This window comes from Mesoplodon mirus (assembly GCF_964341445.2).
Source record: "Mesoplodon mirus genome assembly, chromosome: 6".
Taxonomy (NCBI): domain Eukaryota; kingdom Metazoa; phylum Chordata; class Mammalia; order Artiodactyla; family Ziphiidae; genus Mesoplodon; species Mesoplodon mirus.
In genome coordinates this window covers 5,258,176-5,277,631 of record NC_138982.1, presented here as the reverse complement: position 1 = coordinate 5,277,631, position 19,456 = coordinate 5,258,176, and the positions used below count along the sequence as shown (strand labels likewise).

Sequence of the window (19,456 nt, the reverse complement as noted above, 5' to 3'; positions counted from 1 at the left end):
ATGAAAACGACCACACCCAAACACTTGAAAGCAAACCCAAAAATGAGTTTAATAAGCCTCAGAAGAGTCCCTCTTAGTTCATTCATCCAATCTTCCAGTGGCAGTGAAGGCAGGCTGGGGCGTGGCGTGGGGAGAGCAGGGGGACGATTCCTATACATGTGGTGTGCTAACCGTCCAGTCGTAAGACTTCAAGTAAAACAAATGTCAGAGTAGGTGAGTCACAGGCTAATTTCAAGATGCTCTGCCACCACGCGTGTTGCCTGCCGGGGCCCCGCCTGTCTGAGCCACGTTCCCTCACTGCTGTCCTGCCCCTCAGTTCCTCGTGCCTGATGTTAGAGTGTGGTTGTGCCTCTGTTCTGCCCCAAATCTCTTAGAAATACGTGAGCGGCAGGGAGAAGGTAGTACAGCGCGTGGGTTTTAGCGTCAGAAAAACCTGGGTCTAAATCCTGCCTGTGCCAGTACAGAACAGCTCACTAAGCTTGAGACAATGTCTCTAGGCCAGTGCTGTCCAATCAGACTTGGTATGATGATGGAAATGTTCTGTATCTGCACTGTCCAACGTGGTGGCTGCTGGCCTCGTGACTGCTGAGGACCTGAAATGTGGCTAGTGTGATAGAGGAACTTTTAATTGTTTCATTTTAGTTAATTTAACTTAAATAGCTACATGACTAATGGCTACCGTAGTGGACAGAGCAAGTCTAGAAAATGGAGAAGTCTCCCTCTTATGGAGGCTCCCCATGTGATAATGGACATGAAATACCCCGATAAAAGGCTCTACGACTAAACCATGTCCTGCCCTGAAAGACCTTCAGAAACGAGCACTGACACAATCTGGACCACTTCCCGTACTGAGGCGGCATCTCTGTGAATCTGCCTGGGTGGGTCTGCTTCAGTCACAAAGCGTTAACACTGGTGCTGGCTACCTCCACACAGGTGTGCAACTCTGACTTTCTAAACACTGCCTGACAATGCAACTGATGCTGTCTGGTGTAAAGAAATTTGCTTCTTCCTTTTTTTTTTTTTTTTTTTGTCCTGATCATACTGATTAAACAATTGGATTTTCAGAAAACTATTTTTTTTCAGAAACCTATTTTTAATTAAATTCTTACATGACACTCTTTGACATCTCCTTAACATTGTTTCCAGATAGAAAATGTTTCTCATTTCAGTTAAACTAATAATATCATTGTATACCAACGACAATCTATATGCACAGGTTAAAAATACACAAAGACATCCATTTTAAGAAACACAAATCAAGCAGCACCAATTTTATTTTATAGCATTTATTATAGTAAAAGTTGCTCTTGTAAAACACTAGTGATTTTTGGTCCGTATCTTATTTTCCATTTGACATTAAAACATTTTACATTATTTACAAAATAAATTGCAATATTTATGATACATAATTTTTTTCCTGACCTTTGGAACATTACAGTTTCAAGTAACTAAAACATAAAGACATGGCGACTAGATGTACTGAAAAGTACATACTGAACATATTTAATCACCACAGTAATTAAAAAGTCCTGATCTTTACTTGTTAAGATTAAAATCATTAACATGAAGTCATTCAGGAATCCCTGGGATTTCTCTGTTATCCACAATGAGAGTATGAATAATCCCTTCTTTCCGCTTCCCACTACTGACAGCCTTTATGTAACAGTCATGGTTCCCAATACTGAAGTGAGTTTCAGTCCCGTCATCTACAAACTCACCCTGGGCAAACAAAAGAAGGAGGAATTAGTGTTCCAGAAACATTTATCTTTGTCTAGAGCATTAACATCACCTAAAAAGGGAGGTATAATGAAGTACATATTAGTTCAATGTTAAACTTTGCAAGATTAAAGTTAGAAGCTTGTATTTAGATGCTTTTACGTCTCTGTTATGAAGGTTTCTTATTTGCACCCCCTACAGTCTTTAAGAATCTTAAGTTTCAGAGAAAAAAAAAAGTGTACCTAATGGCTATGTGTCTATAACATATACTATGTAGACAATGTAGACTATTTTCAAAAGTAAAAATAATAAACCTGATAGCAAACATTTATTAGTGATTTATTCTATACAAAGAATGGTTTACATGCATTATTTTGTTGCATCCTCACAATAACCTGATTGATTGGAGTACGATTACTATCCACATTTGATATGTGAGGAAACTGAGGCACAGAGTGGTTAAATTACTTGCTGAAGGCCCCAGTCAGTAAGGGATAGAGTGTTCTTAACCACTCTGAACATCTGATTCCCCAGTGTGTAAGGTGGCTTACAATAAATACATAACATAAAAAATAAAACCAGTGAGAGGCCCACGTACTGCAAAAAACAAAACAAAACAAAACAAAAAACATAAAACCAAACACTACTGAGTCTAGACTTGCTCTGTCCAGTACAGTAGCCACTGGCCACATGTGGCAACTGAGCATGTAATGAGGTGCGTCTAAAATGAGATACTCTGTTAAGGGTAAATATACACTGGATTTGGAAGACTTAGTATGAAACAAAGAATGTAAAATAACTCAGTAGAAACTTTTTCTATTTATTACATGTTAAATGATAATATTTTTGATATACGGATTTAAATCAAATTTTTATTAAGATGAACTTCACTGTAAAACTTCTGAAATCTGGCTACTAGAAAAGTTATATATGAAGCTCCTATCTGTGGCTCATATTTCTATTGAACATCACTGATCTAGAGTAAAAAGATAGGGGCCAAGTAGTACAGAGAAGGAAGGAAGAACAGGAGGCTTAGAGGATAAAAGTGAATTATGCAAAGAAGCATCATCAGACTCACAACTTGGCTATGAGCTTCCTGGCAGCCAAAGCAGAGCAAGGCCCCGTAGCTAACATTATCCAACCAAGGAAAGCACAGGAGGCATCAGAGGGAAGCTTTTTCTTAGCTCTGGGAAGAATCTGGCCAACACGGAGGTGTACTGACCACAAGGACTGGGGGTGCTGGTCCTGGAGTCTAGTGTATTCTTTTTACCCCTTTCCACATTGAGTTTTGAAAAAACCCTTCAGGTCATACTTCTGTAAAAATCAATTTGGAGGGCAGAGGAAGGGTTGAATAATACAGTCCTTGTGAGTAGCTTCTTGGTAATTTGACAGATACATAGTCTTGGTCACGATGCTTTGAGATGAAAAGGAAATGGAGAAAATAAGCTGTAAGTCACAGGCAGCAAGAGCAGGTGTGCATAGTGCTGGGGAAGACTGCCCGGATATGGAGCTGCCAAAACTGCCTAGGTCGTAGTTACAATGAGGAGGCAACTGAGTGAGAGCTATTGTCCAAATACTTGTGGTTTCTTGTCAATTACTGAGGAACAAAGACATTGTGGATGGACATTATTTTCAACTTCCTACTTATTTACAACCACATTCTTAAATCTCTCTTTACATTTGCACTGGAGAATTCCTGGAGGGTGGAGGGAATGTGATCCCAAAGTGCAGACTCTCCATCTAGAGAATTCCAGGGTAGGAAAAAGAGAATAGGAAGGTCTAGCAGATGTGGCGTCGGGCACACAGTAGGCATGGAAACTTAAGCTGGTCCAAAAGGAGACATAAAATACTGAAGAGCCCTCCAAGCCTCTCTGCATAAAAGTCTCGATGGGTAGGTTTAACCCAGAGGGTGGATCAAACTCTGGAGGATCAATTTGGAGTGAGCCCTGGTTACATTTCCCTTCAAGAATTAAAACTAGGATTAATAAAGAGAAAAGCATTAATCTTTGTAACTTTTGATTTCTGGCTTGGGCACTTCCTTAGAAGCAGACTGGCTATAAGACCCAGCTAGTCTGCTGAATACATTTATCCCAGACCTTCCCTCCAAGCACATCTCCTCACCTTCCCAGACCTACAATAGAGAAGGGAGATGACAGCAGCAAACACGACTTGCAACTAGCTAAGCTGTGCCGGGGAAGAGAGCTGCTCACGATCTCTAGCCCTGGTGTTCATGTCCGAAGCCATGAAAGGGGACACCAGGACTGGTATACCGCCTGCTTGCCAGCTGACCCCAGAACACATGGGAATTTCCACCCAAAGATTTCAGCTCCTGCTTCCACACTCCCAGCTGTCCAGGACCGCCTCCCCTGCTTCACTTCCTCCCCTGCTGTACATACCACGATTATTTCCTTCCCACTTGAGATGCACTCCTATATTCGTCCCAGCACAGCCCTAACGGCGCAAGCAGCAAAAGCCCAACACACTGGGGTTTGGATGGGGATCTCACTGTGCTCGGCTTCAATGGGTGGGGTAGCCTCTTAGCACTGCTACTCTACAAATTCCACTTGTCTTCTGGGGTTCGTGACAGTGCCCTTTCCTACCTGCCTTTGTGTCACCTGACATTGTGTGCGTCATTTCTTTTTCACAACCTTTGCTTTTAGAGAAGTACTATCTGCTTTTTGAGTGTATGGTGTAAAGCCTTCCTATTCAGAGTGTGACCTGTGGACCAGCAGCTCTGGCAACACCTGAGGACATGTTAGAATATGCATTTTAACAAGATCCCAACTGATTCTATGCATGCAAGTTTGAGAAGCAGTGGTATAAAGCACCCCTTTAACCTGGATAAACACAGGAGGACTCAACCTTTGGGGAGGACTTTTTTTTCTTTCTTTTTTACAAACCCTTGTGTCGAGGGCTGACTTTCAATAAGTTTGCAGCAAGGGAGCTGCTCTGCTAGGTACGAAACCCGGACCCAGAAGCAGATTGTCTACGAATGGTTTAGCACCAGGGTCCCCACGAAACGGGCGTAACGGGCGAGGGGGCGGCCACCTTTCCAGCCGCGTCCGTGTCCCAGGACGAAGGACTCTGCGCGGCAGATTGCGCTGCGCTGCACCGCGCCGGGGAGGATTTTGTAAATGTGGGAACTCTTTTCAGGGTAGAGGCTGGTCCAGGAGAGGAAAGGTAGAGTATGAGCTTGGTGCCAGACATAAGTTGTTACCAAACTCTCACTGCCCCAGGCACTGCCCAGGAAAGGTCTTCAGATTTTGGAGTCAGGATTACTTCATCTCCTTTTTGTTTTTAACCAAGAGGACCTTCGTTACTTATAAAATCTCCAGTTAGGAAACACAGCAACGTTTCAGTGGTCACTCACGCACATGGTGAGAGTAATCAAAAGGTCAACTCACTGCTGTCTCCAGTTTTGTACCGTTGCACCACACATCCATAGTGTCTTTTTCTGTAAAAGTAACAGATGAAAAAAGAATTATAATCTGTGATTTAAAGTTAACACTTTATTATTTTAAGAAGAGTTTCTTACACTGGATTTTGAAAGCTCCATTCATTCCATTCATGGCTTTGAAGTTCTTCCAAATTTGAAGAAACTGTGTTTATCTTTTGTTCGCAGACGAATACAAATGAAAGCAATCTTTTAAGAGAAAATCATGATCCCAATACAAATTACTGAAGACTTGTTAAAGAAAATCTTTAGAGGAGGATGCACACAAATGAATGTGAGGAGGGACCTTTCCACACAGAATGTCTGTCTTTTCATATCATCTGAAATGTTGTAATAAATTTTTTTTTTTTCTTTTCTTTTTTTTTTTTTTTTGCGGTATGCGGGCCTCTCACTGTTGTGGCCTCTCCCGTTGCGGAGCACAGGCTCCGGATGCGCAGGCCCAGCGGCCATGGCTCACGGGCCCAGCCGCTCCGCGGCATATGGGATCCTCCCAGACCGGGGCACGAACCCGTATCCCCTGCATCGGCAGGCGGACTCTCAACCACTGCGCCACCAGGGAGGCCCTGTAATAAAATTTTAAGGTCTGGTTGTGAATCAAAGAAGGGTTTACACACTCCCAGGATTACAACGTGTTTCCATTTAGGATACCAATACATTTTAGCAAATTAAAGAATGCTTTTGGCCTTTTAAAAACCTACGTACTTCAAGTAATGTAATATTTGACCTTATCCCTTTTGTAGTTTTATTTTTTGGATTATAGCAAGTATTGCTTTTCTTTTTTTTTATTGAAGTATAGTTGATTTACAATGTTGTGTTAGTTTCAGGTGTACAGCACAGTGATTCAGTTACACACACACACACACACACACACACTCTTTTTCAGATTCTTTTCCCATATAGGTTATTACAGAATATCGAGTAGAGTTCCCTGTGCTATACAGTAGGTCCTTGTCATTTATCTATTTCATATATAGTAGTATGTATTTGTTAATCCCAGACTCCTAATTTATCCCTCCCAGAACGTCCTTTAACACCAGTGACTAGATGTTTCCTCCTGCCTCTCACTCACCCGACTGGATGATGGCACAAAGCGACCACCAAACAAGGCTACCCTGCTGTTATACAGGACAGAGAGCAATTTAGCCTTAAATTTCACACTGGATAGCACAATAATCTCTATTCATTTTGTTACGGTTTCACTTAGGGGAAAATTACTGGATCATAAGAAAAAAATATAGGTATAGTACTTGATGGACTGTTCAGGGTACAGTGCTGACACGATAGAGCAAAATGCTGCCACGATACACTTGGGCATTAGCTAAGCAGCTGCAGCTCACTCCAGGGAGGTGTGTACATGTGTGCGCGTGTCACAAACGCATATGCCTTTTGGTGGAGGATCCCTAGAGCCACTTGTGAATGTCAGTGTCCCAGGGAGTGGCAGGTGGGAGGACTGCACTCATTAAGCAGCCAGAAGACGAGCTTTGGGTGTTATAACGAAGACTAGAGAGAAGCGGGACCTGTGTGTGCACACAGAGCCCAGGGGTCAAAACCTGCCTGGGCCCCAATGTTCACTGCAGCTCTATTTACAACAGCCAGGTCATGGAAGCAACCTAAGTGTCCATCGACAGATGGATAAAGAAGATGTGGCACATATATACAATGGAATATTACTCAGCCATAAAAAGGAACGAAATTGGGTCATTTGAAGAGACGTGGGTGGATCTAGAGACTGTCCTACAGAGTGAAGTAAGTCAGAAAAACAACTATCGTATTTTAACGCATATATGTGGAATCTAGAAAAATGGTACAGATGAACTGGTTTGCAAGGCAGAAATAGAGACACAGATGTAGAGAACAAATGTATGGACACCAAGGGGAGAAAGGAGGGGTGGTGGTGGGATGAATTGGGAGATTGGGATTGACATATATACACTAATATGTATAAAATAGATAACCAATAAGAACCTGCTGTATAAAAAATAAATAAAATTAAATTTAAAATTCAATTCAAAAAAATTACATGCTTTCTTCTGGTAATTGTTTGCATTTAAATTTCAAATCATTAAAACGTACTATTCACGGGCTTCCCTGGTGGCACAGTGGTTGAGAATCTGCCTGCTAATCCAGGGGACACGGGTTCGAGCCCTGGTCTGGGAGGATCCCACATGCCACAGAGCAACTAGGCCCGTGAGCCGCAGCTACTGAGCCTGCGCGTCTGGAGCCTGTGCTCCGCAACAAGAGAGGCCGCGATAGTGAGAGGCCCGCGCACCGCAATGAAGAGTGGCCCCCGCTTGCCACAACTAGAGAAAGCCCTCGCACAGAAACGAAGACCCAACACAGCAAAAATAATAAATTAATTAATTAATAAACTCCTACACCCAACATCGTCTTAAAAAAAAAAAGTACTATTCACATTAAAAAAAAAAAAAAAAAGGCTGCCTGGGTGTCAAGGCTGAGATGCCTTGACACTGACAAGCCGTCTACTCCAGGAACACGGTCTCTTCTCCCTGCACCTCGAGATGTGAGCCTCACTTAGAGCGTGGAGAAAGGACTTTGAACTGGGCTAGAGGGAGAGAGAGAAGGGCAGAGGGGCCCAGGAGGTATGGGAGGGGAAGCCCAATGGCAGCCTGAGTGGGGAGCATCTACGGCCACAGTTGTGGGGAAACCCAGCTCAGCCACCTGGATCAGAGCACAGGGTGCTCAAATAAACCATGATGGTGGTGACAATCGGGATTTTATTTAGTGGGCCAACTGAATGTGTACATGTACTCAGATTTTCTATAATAGCTGTTATTAACATGCCTCTGAAGAACATTGCTAATCCAGAAGCCATAAAAGAAAAGGGGTAAGTAAATTTGACTACATGAAAGTAAAAAAGATTTCTGCATGATTAAAAAAACACATGCATACGTATAAGCAAAGTCATATAATAAATGACAGACTGGGAAAAATACTTGAAGCTCACAATACAAAGAGCTAATTTTAGTAATAGAAGGACTCCTAGCAATCAAGGAGAAAAAGACCAACAACCCAAGAGAAAACAGATCAAAGGACACATACAGGCATCATCAGAAAAGAAACACAAAAGGACCTTAAACACATGAAAAGAGGCTCAGCCTCACCCAATTCTGAAAGAGGCAAATAAAAAACATGCTGAAATACCAGTGTTCACCTAAAAGTAAAGTAGCTGGTGAGCCACTACATTTCTAAACACAACACTGTAAAATTCTGGAAAATAAAGATGAGCCCCCAAAAGCTTCCAGAAAGAAAAAACTAACGAGGTTCAGACTGGCATAGAACTTCTCATTCAAAACAATGGAGAATAGAAGACAATGGAACAAGGCTTTCAAAATTTCTCAGGGGGAAAAAAAAAACACATTTTAAAGCTAGAACTCTATACTCCGCAAAAGCATCAACTTCGTATAAGGTTCACATAATATTTAGCTCCTAGACACCCTTTATTAGGAAATCACTTAAGGATATTTTCCAGTAAACAAAGGTGAAACTGGCAGTTGTGGGATTCAATAACTGATGGAACTAAAGCCAGGGTTCCATGAAAGCAAGCCCAGGACGGCCCCTGGGCAGCAGGCCTGGGAAGCAACTATCTAGTTTTGAACGGGAAGTCAACAGACGCCCAAGAATACTGTCATTAAGAATAAGAAGATTTTGAAGCAACAGATAATACGAGTAAAAAATGCAAACAGACATTAGGAACATGAGCAAAGAAGATATATTTCCATTTCCAACAAGAAAAGAGAAAAGCCACCAGAAGAGCCCAGAAAAACAAATGACTAAAAAAAAAAAAAAATCAAGGTCCAATTGTGAAGTAAACAAAAAATGAGGTATAATTTTGAGAAATTGGTAGATTATAGAACAGAAAACTCACTTGACCTTGACACTAAAAACAACTTCCTTTGAGTGGCACAGGGGGGGTGACAATAATACAGAGAAAGAATGTAACCATGGCCCACTCCAAAAATATTTATAAAATCACAATAATATAAATGTAATTTATTGGTTTTTAATTTTAGAATCAACCTACAGAAAAAACACAGAACACAGTTATGGCTACACAGCAGAATACAAATATTAGCTACTCTGATGATGTCAAAGAAAAGGTAGAGAAGACAGGAGTTGAAGGTGGTAAAGGTGGGAGAGGAGCGGCGGGGGAACTATATGTTCACAGCCTCATCTTACTCACCGGGGGATGAAGTAACTTTGAAAGCGGATGATGAAGATGGTGGTAGTGGCAGCAGAGGCATGAGCTTTTTACTGTCTCCAGATTCCCCTGCTGAAACCGACAGGGCAACAGAACAGAACCAAAGACCCCATGGACAGTCTCTACACCACAAACTCTACAGTACCAAGAGGCGGGGGAACCACGGGCAACTACAAGACCGTAGCTGTAGTATCGGCAACCACGCAGGAGGAAGCAGAGGGAAGCAGCAGAGCCTCTGGTGGACCTAAGAATCCCCAGACGGCAGTCCCGGTTCTAACTGGAGCGTTCGGAGCGGGGGTGTGTGAAGAGCAGCTGAACTAGAAGGGGTTTTACATCCTGACGGTGGATGGGGTGTGGGAGCGGCGGGAGGGGTCTGAAAGGGCTACAGCAGTCTGGGCCCCAGGAACCCTCAAACCAACCCACCGAAGCTCCCTTCCAATACAAACCCCACACTGATAAGAAACTTGTGGGAAGACAATCCAAACTGAGCACCCAGGGAAACGAGAGTAAAAGAAAGAAAATCTAGAAAAAATGGGGTAAGGAAACAGCAGCCATCTCAGAAAGTGTGCCCCAATGATTTTTAACATCATCCAAAAACGACAGAAAAGGGAACTCAAGAACCTGAAGTTTAAAAAGCTACACAAAACCGCACTCCCTTCTACAAATTCAGAAAAACTAAGATTATATAAGAATTATCAAAGAAAGGTACTGAGCTCTAGATCCATACAAAATTGTAAGAAAAAAGAACAGACTACCATCATTATAGATAATAGAAGTATCAGAAAGACATGCTTACATGAAAGGTAAAGCTGTAAAATACTATTTCAAAATGAGCTGAAAGAAATTAAGAAAATCATACAAGATATGAAAGAATGACTAAACAATGATTAGAAAAACTGAGAAATGAAGTATAGAACTCAGTAAAAATTAGAAATAAAAATAATTTCAGAAATGAGGACTAAACTAAAAGGAACACAAAACAAACATAATAAATAATTCCTTAATAGAAATATAAAATGAAGAGGAGGAAAATTTTTTAAATCAAAAAGAAACTAAAAAAAAAAAAAGAAAGAAAGAAAGATGACAGTACAAGTCACAGGCTGGAAGAAAATAGCTGCAAAACGTATCCGATAAAGAACGTGTATCTAAATATCTTGTTACATTTTTAGAATTATTGACTGACAGGAAGTATTTAAATGGCAACCTAGACATAGTCTTTTAAATATAACTGAAGCCAAAGTGGTTGAAAAAATTAATCTGCTTTTTTCTCATGATATGTGAAACAAATCTCATAATGCACTAAAGATTATGGTTCCAATTTTTTTAACTCTTTATCTAAAATATACCAAGAACTCTTAAAACTCAACAGTAAGAAAACAAACCAGCCAATTGAAAAATGGGCAAAAGCTCTACAGAAACAGCTCACCAAAGAAGATACACAGATGGCAAATAAGCATATGAAAAGATGCTCAACACCACATATTATTAGGGACTTGCAAATTAAAAGTGAGATATCATTACACACTTATTAGAACGACCAAAATCCAAAACACTGGCAACACTGCCGGCAAAGATGTGTAGTAACAGGAACTCTCACTCATTGCTGGGAGGAACACAAAATGGTACAGCCACTTTGGAAGACAATTTGGTGGTTTCCTATCCTCTTCAAGAAAAATTGACCCAATTTCTTTAATAAATAAACCATACAGGAGTTTTTTGGGTTCCTTTTTTTCCAACTATGTGCATTTATTACCTGATAAACATTTTTCATTCTTAAAAAAAAATTTTAAGGTATTTTCTAGCATTCAACTAGACTATATACTCTTTTTAAAAAATTTTTATTTATTTATTTTTGCCTGCATTGGGTCTTTGTTGCTGCGCGCGGGCTTTCTCTAGCTGCGGCGAGCAGGGGCTACTCTTTGTTGCGGTGCGTGGGCTTCTCATTGCAGTGGCTTCTCTTGTTGAGGAGCACGGGCTCTAGGTGCATGGGCTCCAGTAGTTGTGGCACGTGGGCTCAGTAGTTGTGGCTCAGGGGCTCTAGAGCACAGGCTCAGTAGTTGTGGCGCACGGGCTTAGTTGTTCCCTGGCATGTGGGATCTTCCCAGACCAGGGCTCAAACCCGTGTCCCCTGCCTTGGCAGGCGGATTCTTAACCACTGCGCCACCAAGGAAGCCCTAGACTATATACTCTTAAAAGACACAGACAAAGTCTCTTCATTTATGTATCCTCAAGGCCTGGTACACAAACTGCCATTTAAGAGGGTCTCAATATTACCTAAATAAATGAATCCATAAATTAATGAGATGATCTACATAGTCTTAACTTAGTGATATGAGAAGCAGGAAATACTAAGAGTAACCAGAAGAGTGAAAAGGTAGTAAATATTTCTCTTGCAAGTTTTGTAGGCCCAACAGAAGCTGAGAACACAGATGGCAATCTGTAATAGCAGAACTTAGCTTAAAGAGCAATGACTTACTTTTTATTTTTTAATCTACTTTATCTGGACTGATAATTTTGATCTGCTGCAGTCCTAAGCCTATTGCTACCTAGAGAAAAATTCCCTTTTTACTGATGAATCTTTAATTTCCAACTGCCTTTAGACATGCTTTTAAAGACAAATATCAAATGATAACAAATGTCTACATCAATATTTCGTTTTTTAAACCCAAGTTTATAATCCTCGAATCCATCACTATAAAATCTGGCTCTCATATTTTCCATATAAATCAGTCGATTCAATGAATACTTCATTTCCACAGGACACATGAGAAATATAACTGCACTTAACATTCTCTCCTATTCAAAGCTCCCATAAAAGGTCTGGACAGTTAGAGGAACTAATTAAATGGCCACCATAAAAAGCCAACAACTTCTGCAGAAACAGCTCTCACTTACCCAGCACAACTCTACAGTCCTCACCATCCAAATGTAATACCCAAGTATTGGTAGTTTTTGATCTGTTCTCCATATACTTCTTGAGACTTTTCCCATTAATTTCCAGAGTATATTCATAAGCAAAACCACTGACAGCATCTATATTTATGGTTGCTTTCATCTTTGCAGCTCCAACACAGAAGGTTTCTTTGCCCACTAATTTGAACATCCATTCTTTTCTTATCTCTTCCTAAGTAATAAAATATAAAAGTTGAAAACACATAAATGGAAGAAAATTTAATATTTTCACGATACAAAGGTTTTAGAAAATAAAGTCATTTTAAGTTTAAATATTAGATGTTATAGTCTATGAATTGCACAACTATTATTAGTTTGCTTTGTATGGCAAAATGATACAGGCCAATATATAAAGATAATCACTGTAAGAGAAAAGCCTTGCATTCACATATGAAGAATCTACATGAGCAAAATCAAGCTTCCCTGTACACCATATTTTACGAAGTAACATTTTTTCCTACCTTCCCATCTACATATACCACTCGTTTGCCTGATGTGGTCCCATGTTCGAATTCAATCTTATGGACTCCATCACTTAAAGCAACATCCCAAACAGCTACGAGATCTGTCATTTTCTCCAGGCTGTAAGGAGGGCTAAGGGAATAAAATTAAGCAATTATAATAGGCCAAAACAGTAATAGAATAACCAGTTGATCCTTCCAAGGTGAAGATATCAGATTTTAAAAAGCCCTGAAATTATAAAATATTAAAGTGATATTAGCTAAGAAAGCCTACTTACAGTACATGTAACTATCTTCTCCCTCTTATGCATTCTTCTTTTAAGATGAAATTACTATATATGGGTATACAGTCAGATAATTCCAAAGTCACCTTAATATAATAGGATTAAGAATCAGTCAGTTTATCCACGACAGTATTCTAAGCTAGGCCACAGAATAATGCTTGGAAAGGTCAGTAAAAAGTTTCTACTTCTCCTCCCGTCACTCAAAAAGCACAGTATTTAATTTTGGTTTTACTTTTTCAGATCCAATCACTCTAAAGCAAGAATTCTCAAAACATTTTACACTTCAACCAATAACTAGGGATTAATTTTAACAAAAAAGGTTCGAATTTATAATACTAAGACTGAGGAAAAAAGAAGTCATGGAAGGAATGTTCTATAATAGATATAAAAATGTTATGGAAGATGGTAATCTTGTCATTATTACAGGAAATCTTATTAAAAATATAAAGGATTCTGTTTTGTCAAGTTTCTGGCACAATTTAAACACACAGTTTATATTAATATTTTAATATAAAATATATATTATATGTGTGTCCTATGTGAATAACCTGTTATGTATAGTGAATATGTAACATGTAAGTACTATTTTGATACTGATATAGATCTTTAGCTTTGAGAGAAGTAACATTTATTACAGTAATAATGATCATAGCTAACAGTTATTTAGTACTTACTGTGTGTCAATCACTGTGCTAAGAGCTTTATATATATTAACTCAAAGAATCCTCACCATGAGGTGGGTACTATCATTATCTCTATTTATAGATGAGGAAACTGAGGCTCAGAGAGACCAAGGGCTTGTTTAAGGTCACAGTGACAGTAAGTGGCAGATGGGATGTAAACTTAGGACTCTGGCTCCAGAGTCTGTCTCTTAACTACATCCTACTCTTACTCTAATCTCCTTTGTAGGGTCTAAATCAGAGACGGTAAATGGATTTTATATCATTTTGAAGTGACTGCCAAGAATTTTGTGCTGAGACGGATTTGGAGACCTTACATCCAGGTCCTATGGGAAAGGATGCCACATTAGTGCTGGCCACCTCCATGCCAGGTGTTTACCACCCTTGCTCGAAATCACAGAAAAGCAAAACTATGTGTTCTGCAATATTACAAAATGTGCCCTTTGCCTGGATAAATAACTCTCCTGAATGATTAAAACCATCTTGAAATTTTCATAAGCTAGTTTTATTGCAATGCAAGACATTTACCTTTCGTCATCTTCAAAGATAGGACTGTCATCTCCAGATGCCATGGCTGGCAAAACAGTCTTTAATCCAATTAGCAGCCAGGAAAGAGAAAAGGAGAATTGCAGCAAAGAAAGACTGAGAGCAACAAAGATGACATCTGCAAAGAGTTTTTCTAACTCTGCAATCCATTTCTTAAATTGCATGCAGTTTCTGATGAAACAGCATTTACATACAATAGAATTGCAATATCTCATTTTCAGGGAGAGAAGTTAAATCACACAAATTAGCCAATCATATTTTTACCTGTTATGGATTTATAATTTCCGAAAACCAGAGAATAAACTCTAGTTTATGCCACTGAACTAGGGAAGCCAGGGAAGCCCCCTGAACTGTACATTTTAAAATGGCAAATTTTATGTCATATATATTTTATCACAACTTAAAAAATTAATACTGTAATATATAAAAAACCCATTGAATTATACCCTTTAAATGGGTGAAATGTATGGTATATGTGTTAAGCTTGCAAGAAGCATCCAGGGATATGCCAGTTTGCTTTCTAAGAGCAAACTTAATTTGCCCACTTACTCAAGCCCACTTAATTTACTAGTGCCAATAATGAATCCATAAAAGTTACGTAGTTTGCTCAGGTCACTAGAAGAGCCCAAGCCAAAACTAAAGTCCAGAACTCCTGTGTAATTAACTAAACAGTATCTGGGCTGTAATGCTAAAATCAGAAGCATACATAATACTCACATGCATAGGAAACCCCCCACATTTGAAGATTTGGGATTAACAGTTGTACCCCTGCCAAACCTATTGAAAAATAATTTCAACTATTTTTTGCTCCCAAGATCTACTCTAGTCTAGCCTTTTCTGTATAGATGTCCAAGGGTGCTCACTCCTTGTAAAAAACGGGAGATGACAATCGTTTTGGTTTGGAAACAGCCAGAAGCTACTAATTGTTTTTAAAAAGATATTGAGGGCTTCCCTAGTGGCGCAGTGGTTAAGAATCCGCCTGCCAATGCAGGGGACACGGGTTCGAGCCCTGGTCCGGGAAGATCCCACATGCCGCGGAGCAACTAAGCCCGTACGCCACAACTACTGAGCCTGCGCTCTAGAGCCTGTGAGCCACAACTACTGAGCCCAAGTGCTGCAACTACTGAAGCCTGTGCACCTAGAGCCCGTGCTCTGCAACAAGAGAAACCACCGCAGTGAGAAGCCCGCGCACCACAACGAAGAGTGGCCCCCGCTCCCTGCAACTAGAGAAAGCCCGCGCGCAGCAACGAAGACCCAAAGCAGCCATAAATTAATTAATTAATTAATTAAAAAAAATTTAAAGATATTAAAGAAGACCTTAGCACCCATAAAAGCGATCCAACAGGCAAAGAAAAGCTAAGCATTTTGGAATGAAAGCTAAAGATTCAAAACACACTGTACCTAAAATAAATCCCTCTTTTTTTTAGCACCTTATATATTTGTGGATTTTTCTAGTCTTAAAAATATTTCTTAGGGGGACTTCCCTGGTGGTCCAGTGGTTAAGGCTTTGCCTTCCAATGCAGGGGGTGCGGGATCCATCCTTGGTCGGGGAGCTAAGATCCCGCATGCCTCATGGCCGAAAAACCAAAACATGAAACAGAAGCAATACTGTAACAAATTCAATAAAGACTTCAAAAATGGTCCACATCAAAAAAAATCTTAAAAATTTTTTTTCTTAGGATATCTCCTATGAAAGTGGAGGGTATCCTGCAACTATCAAAGCAAAGAGAATACATAGCAATAGAGTAAGCCAACAGCATAATATAAACTTAAATAAGCATCCTTTGTAAATCAGAGTAGACTTTGGGATATCATTCAAAATTTGCTCTACAACTTTTAGAGACTCTAGAAAGTTCAGTAATTCAGCAAACTTGAAAGAACTGCCCAATTTTCCATTATAAGGAACTTCAAATATTATCACACTAAGATAAGGCATGGTACCATATTAATTATAATTATATTTCATATAAAGTATAAAAAACAACACAGCAAATTAGAAAGGTTAGAAATCAAGATCACAGAAAAAAATGTTTTCCCTCATCTATCAACATTCACTTATACATTCAACATTTATTTATAGAGTATCTGTTTAAGGTGTTGAAGAAGTTTCGGAAATAGTGGTGACGGTTGCACAACATCATGAATGTACTTTATGCCACTGAACTGTACATTTTAAAACGGCAAATTTTATGTCATATATATTTTACCACAAGTTAAAAAATTAATACTGTCATATACAAAAAACCCGTTGAATTATACCCTTTAAATGGGTGAATTGTATGCTATATGAATTATATCTCAACAAAACTGTTTAAAAAAAAAACAACCCAGGGCTTCCCAGGTGGCGCAGTGGTTGAGAATCTGACTGCTAATGCAGGGGACACGGGTTCGAGCCCTGGTCTGGGAAGATCCCACATGCCGCGGAGCCACTAGGCCCGTGAGCCACAACTACAGAGCCTGCGCGTCTGGAGCCTGTGCTTCGCAACAAGAGAGGCCGCGATAGTGAAGAGGCCCACGCACCGCGATGAAGAGTGGCCCCCGCTTGCCGCAACTAGAGAAAGCCCTTGCACAGAAACGAAGACCCAATACAGCCAAAAATAAATATAAATATAAAGAAATAAAGAAATAAAAGATTACTATTTAAAAAAAAAAACCCAGGTGCCCTGCCAGTAGTGTTTCTTGGAATATGATTACACCTATAACCAAGAGATGATCACAGCTGTCCATGTCCCCGATTTCTACCTTACTCATATGAATAATGAGAAATATCTGTCTCACACAGATCTCTAAGCTACAAATTGGACTTAATAAACACATGTCATATTCTAAACTCATCCACCATACATACATTTAATTATCACAACCATGTGACCAAACTGGAAAATGATCATTACAAAGAAAAATCCCCTGTATTTCAACACAAAGTTTTAAGAATGTAAATAAAAGGGATGGAAAAACAAATTCCATTTATTTTCACTGATAAGGACAATGTCACTCACTCACTTGAAACTTTACATGTCTTCAAAGGAAGCTTTCTGAGTATCTGGTGACATACCCATCAGCATAATCCTTTAAAATCCCTTCCCTAGCAACCCAGCATCCATGTATCAGAGAGTATGACTTAAATATAAAACAGTTTCCACTGTTCATCTAACCCCAGTTTGAATTTTGCTTTAACTTAGGTTTAGTCGTATTGGAGACTGTAATGGTTTATCCAAGCTAAACCTAAGTCAGTTTTAAAAATTACTAAGGTACTCACAGTTTCTTTCCAGCAAAGCTCTAGGTAAGGCCAGCTACAAGGCAGGTCAAACTTAAAGAGGTGTTGACACCGTCCGCCCGATCCCTTGTGAAGCACTGGGATCTCCAGCAAAGTCTGTCAGAAAGCTCCCTAAGCCAGGTGTTCCCAAATGCGAGGCACAAAAACGGAAATAACTTTTCCGAGGTGCATTTTTGCAACGTATACCACAAGCCTTACAAAGGATTCTCTCTAAACAAATAATCGTGCTCAAAAAACCAGACGGAACAGTGCTCAACGAATTGCTTTTTGTGTAATAGCTAAGAACTGAAAACCACCTGTATGTTCACCATCAGAGAGATAATCCATTAAGTAAATCACAGTCCCGTCACTCAGCGAGCGTCAAGCCCCGGCCAGGCGCGGTCAACCTGGCCCCAACACAGCCTAGGGCGGCCAATGAAAAGGATGGAGAAAAACATCGAAAGCCGCGCGCAGACGCGTGGGATGTATTGGTAAGACAAAGAAGCCGAGCTGCGGCACTTTATGATCCAGGTTCTGCAAACATACAGCCCGCTCATGCTTGCAGGGAAAAGGGGACTGGAAGGAAATACACCTTAATGTTAACCCGAGTGTCTCCCGGGAGCGGGGGTTCGGCTCCTGCGCTTCCTTGCTTGTGCTTTTCTGCTCCACTTTTCCGACGGCGACGAGTATGAATTTATACTCGGGGAGAGGCCGGAGCCGCGGGTCACGGGGCCTGGCCGGGTAGGGGGGCCCCGCGGCCCGCCCCGGTCCCTGCCCCGCCCGCGGCCCGGCCGCCAGGAGACACCAGGAGCCCCCTCCCCGCCCCCCGTGCGGGCCCGGGCCTCACCGCAGGGTCGCGAGGCCGCGGAGACACCGCCCACCGCTCGGCGCGCCCGGCGCCGCCGCCCGGAGATGGCGGCCGCCAGCGCCGCGGCGGGGTCGCCTGGGGCTGCGGGCAGGGGCTTCCGGGGCGGCCGGGCCGCCCCACCTGGAGCGCGGGGCTCACCTGGGCGATGTGGGCCGCGGCGAGGCTCTGGGCCCAGAGACCGGTGGGTTCCGCCGACTCGGCTACTTAGGCCGCCGTGGCCTCGTCCCGTCGCCGAGAACCAGACGCAGCCTCCGCGGAAGCGAGAGCTCGGCAGGCGCGAGTCCCGAGCGCGCCGACTCTCTGTCGCGCTTCAGGCCCCCGGGGGTGCCCCGCGCAGGCCGCCGTCTGCCTCCCCGCGCCGCGACCCAACCCCGCCGCCGGCTTTGCGTTCTCACCCCCTCCCTAGACGCCTCGGTAGGAACCAGCGGGTAGCCGGCGCTGGTCGGACGCTGGGGAAAACCAGGCGGGCCAAACCCTACCTGCTCTGTAGCCGCGGGGCAGGTAAATCCGATCGTGGCATTCGCTCCTTGAAACCCTGTAAGGCTGCTGGCTATTCCTTTAAAGATCAGAACTCCTTAGGGTTGGCGCGAGGCCCTGTGCTTGAGGTTGCCCCTGCCTCCTCCGGCTTCATTTAGATCCTCAGATGCTGCAGGGTCCTTCCCACCCAGGGCCTCTGCAGGCGCTCTTCCCTCTGCCTGGACGCTCCTCCCTGCCTCTTCCCTTAGTTAACCTCCATTTTGCTGTTGAGATTGTTCTTCAAATATCATTTCTTAAGGAAAACTACGCTGGCCCCTAAGGCTTGCAACACCTGGAATTCTCCTTCTCAGCTCCATTCAGGGTGTGCAAGTACGCTTTGTGATCTTTGCTGAATGTGCAGTGTAATTGTACACCGAGGTCCGAGAAGGCGGGGACGGGGGCTGCTCGGTTCTCACTCTAGCATCTCCCACGTCTGCACGGTGCAGGCTTGGATGAGGCTCTGATAAATGTTTGTTAAATGACTGAATGAAGAGCAGGCCTGAG

The 19,456-nt window shown here is 41.8% G+C and overlaps 1 protein-coding gene across 2 annotated transcripts; it reads right to left on the bottom strand.

The window, feature by feature from the left end:
* Positions 1-964: 964 nt before the first annotated feature.
* On the bottom strand, positions 965-19,390 carry FAIM (Fas apoptotic inhibitory molecule). Of its 2 annotated transcripts, none has more exons than XM_082625407.1 (5): positions 18,575-18,796; positions 12,803-12,935; positions 12,285-12,513; positions 5,121-5,170; positions 965-1,719 (listed from the first exon to the last, which is right to left on the bottom strand). In XM_082625407.1, the coding sequence occupies exons 2-5, from the start codon at positions 12,911-12,913 to the stop codon at positions 1,570-1,572; spliced, it is 540 nt and encodes a 179-aa protein (XP_082481533.1). In that variant the 5' UTR covers positions 12,914-12,935; positions 18,575-18,796; the 3' UTR covers positions 965-1,569. The 2 variants fall into 2 exon arrangements, with proteins under 2 accessions (XP_082481533.1, XP_082481532.1); XM_082625406.1 differs by lacking the exon at positions 18,575-18,796 and adding an exon at positions 18,916-19,390 and having other exon boundaries at positions 966-1,719.
* Positions 19,391-19,456: the final 66 nt, after the last annotated feature.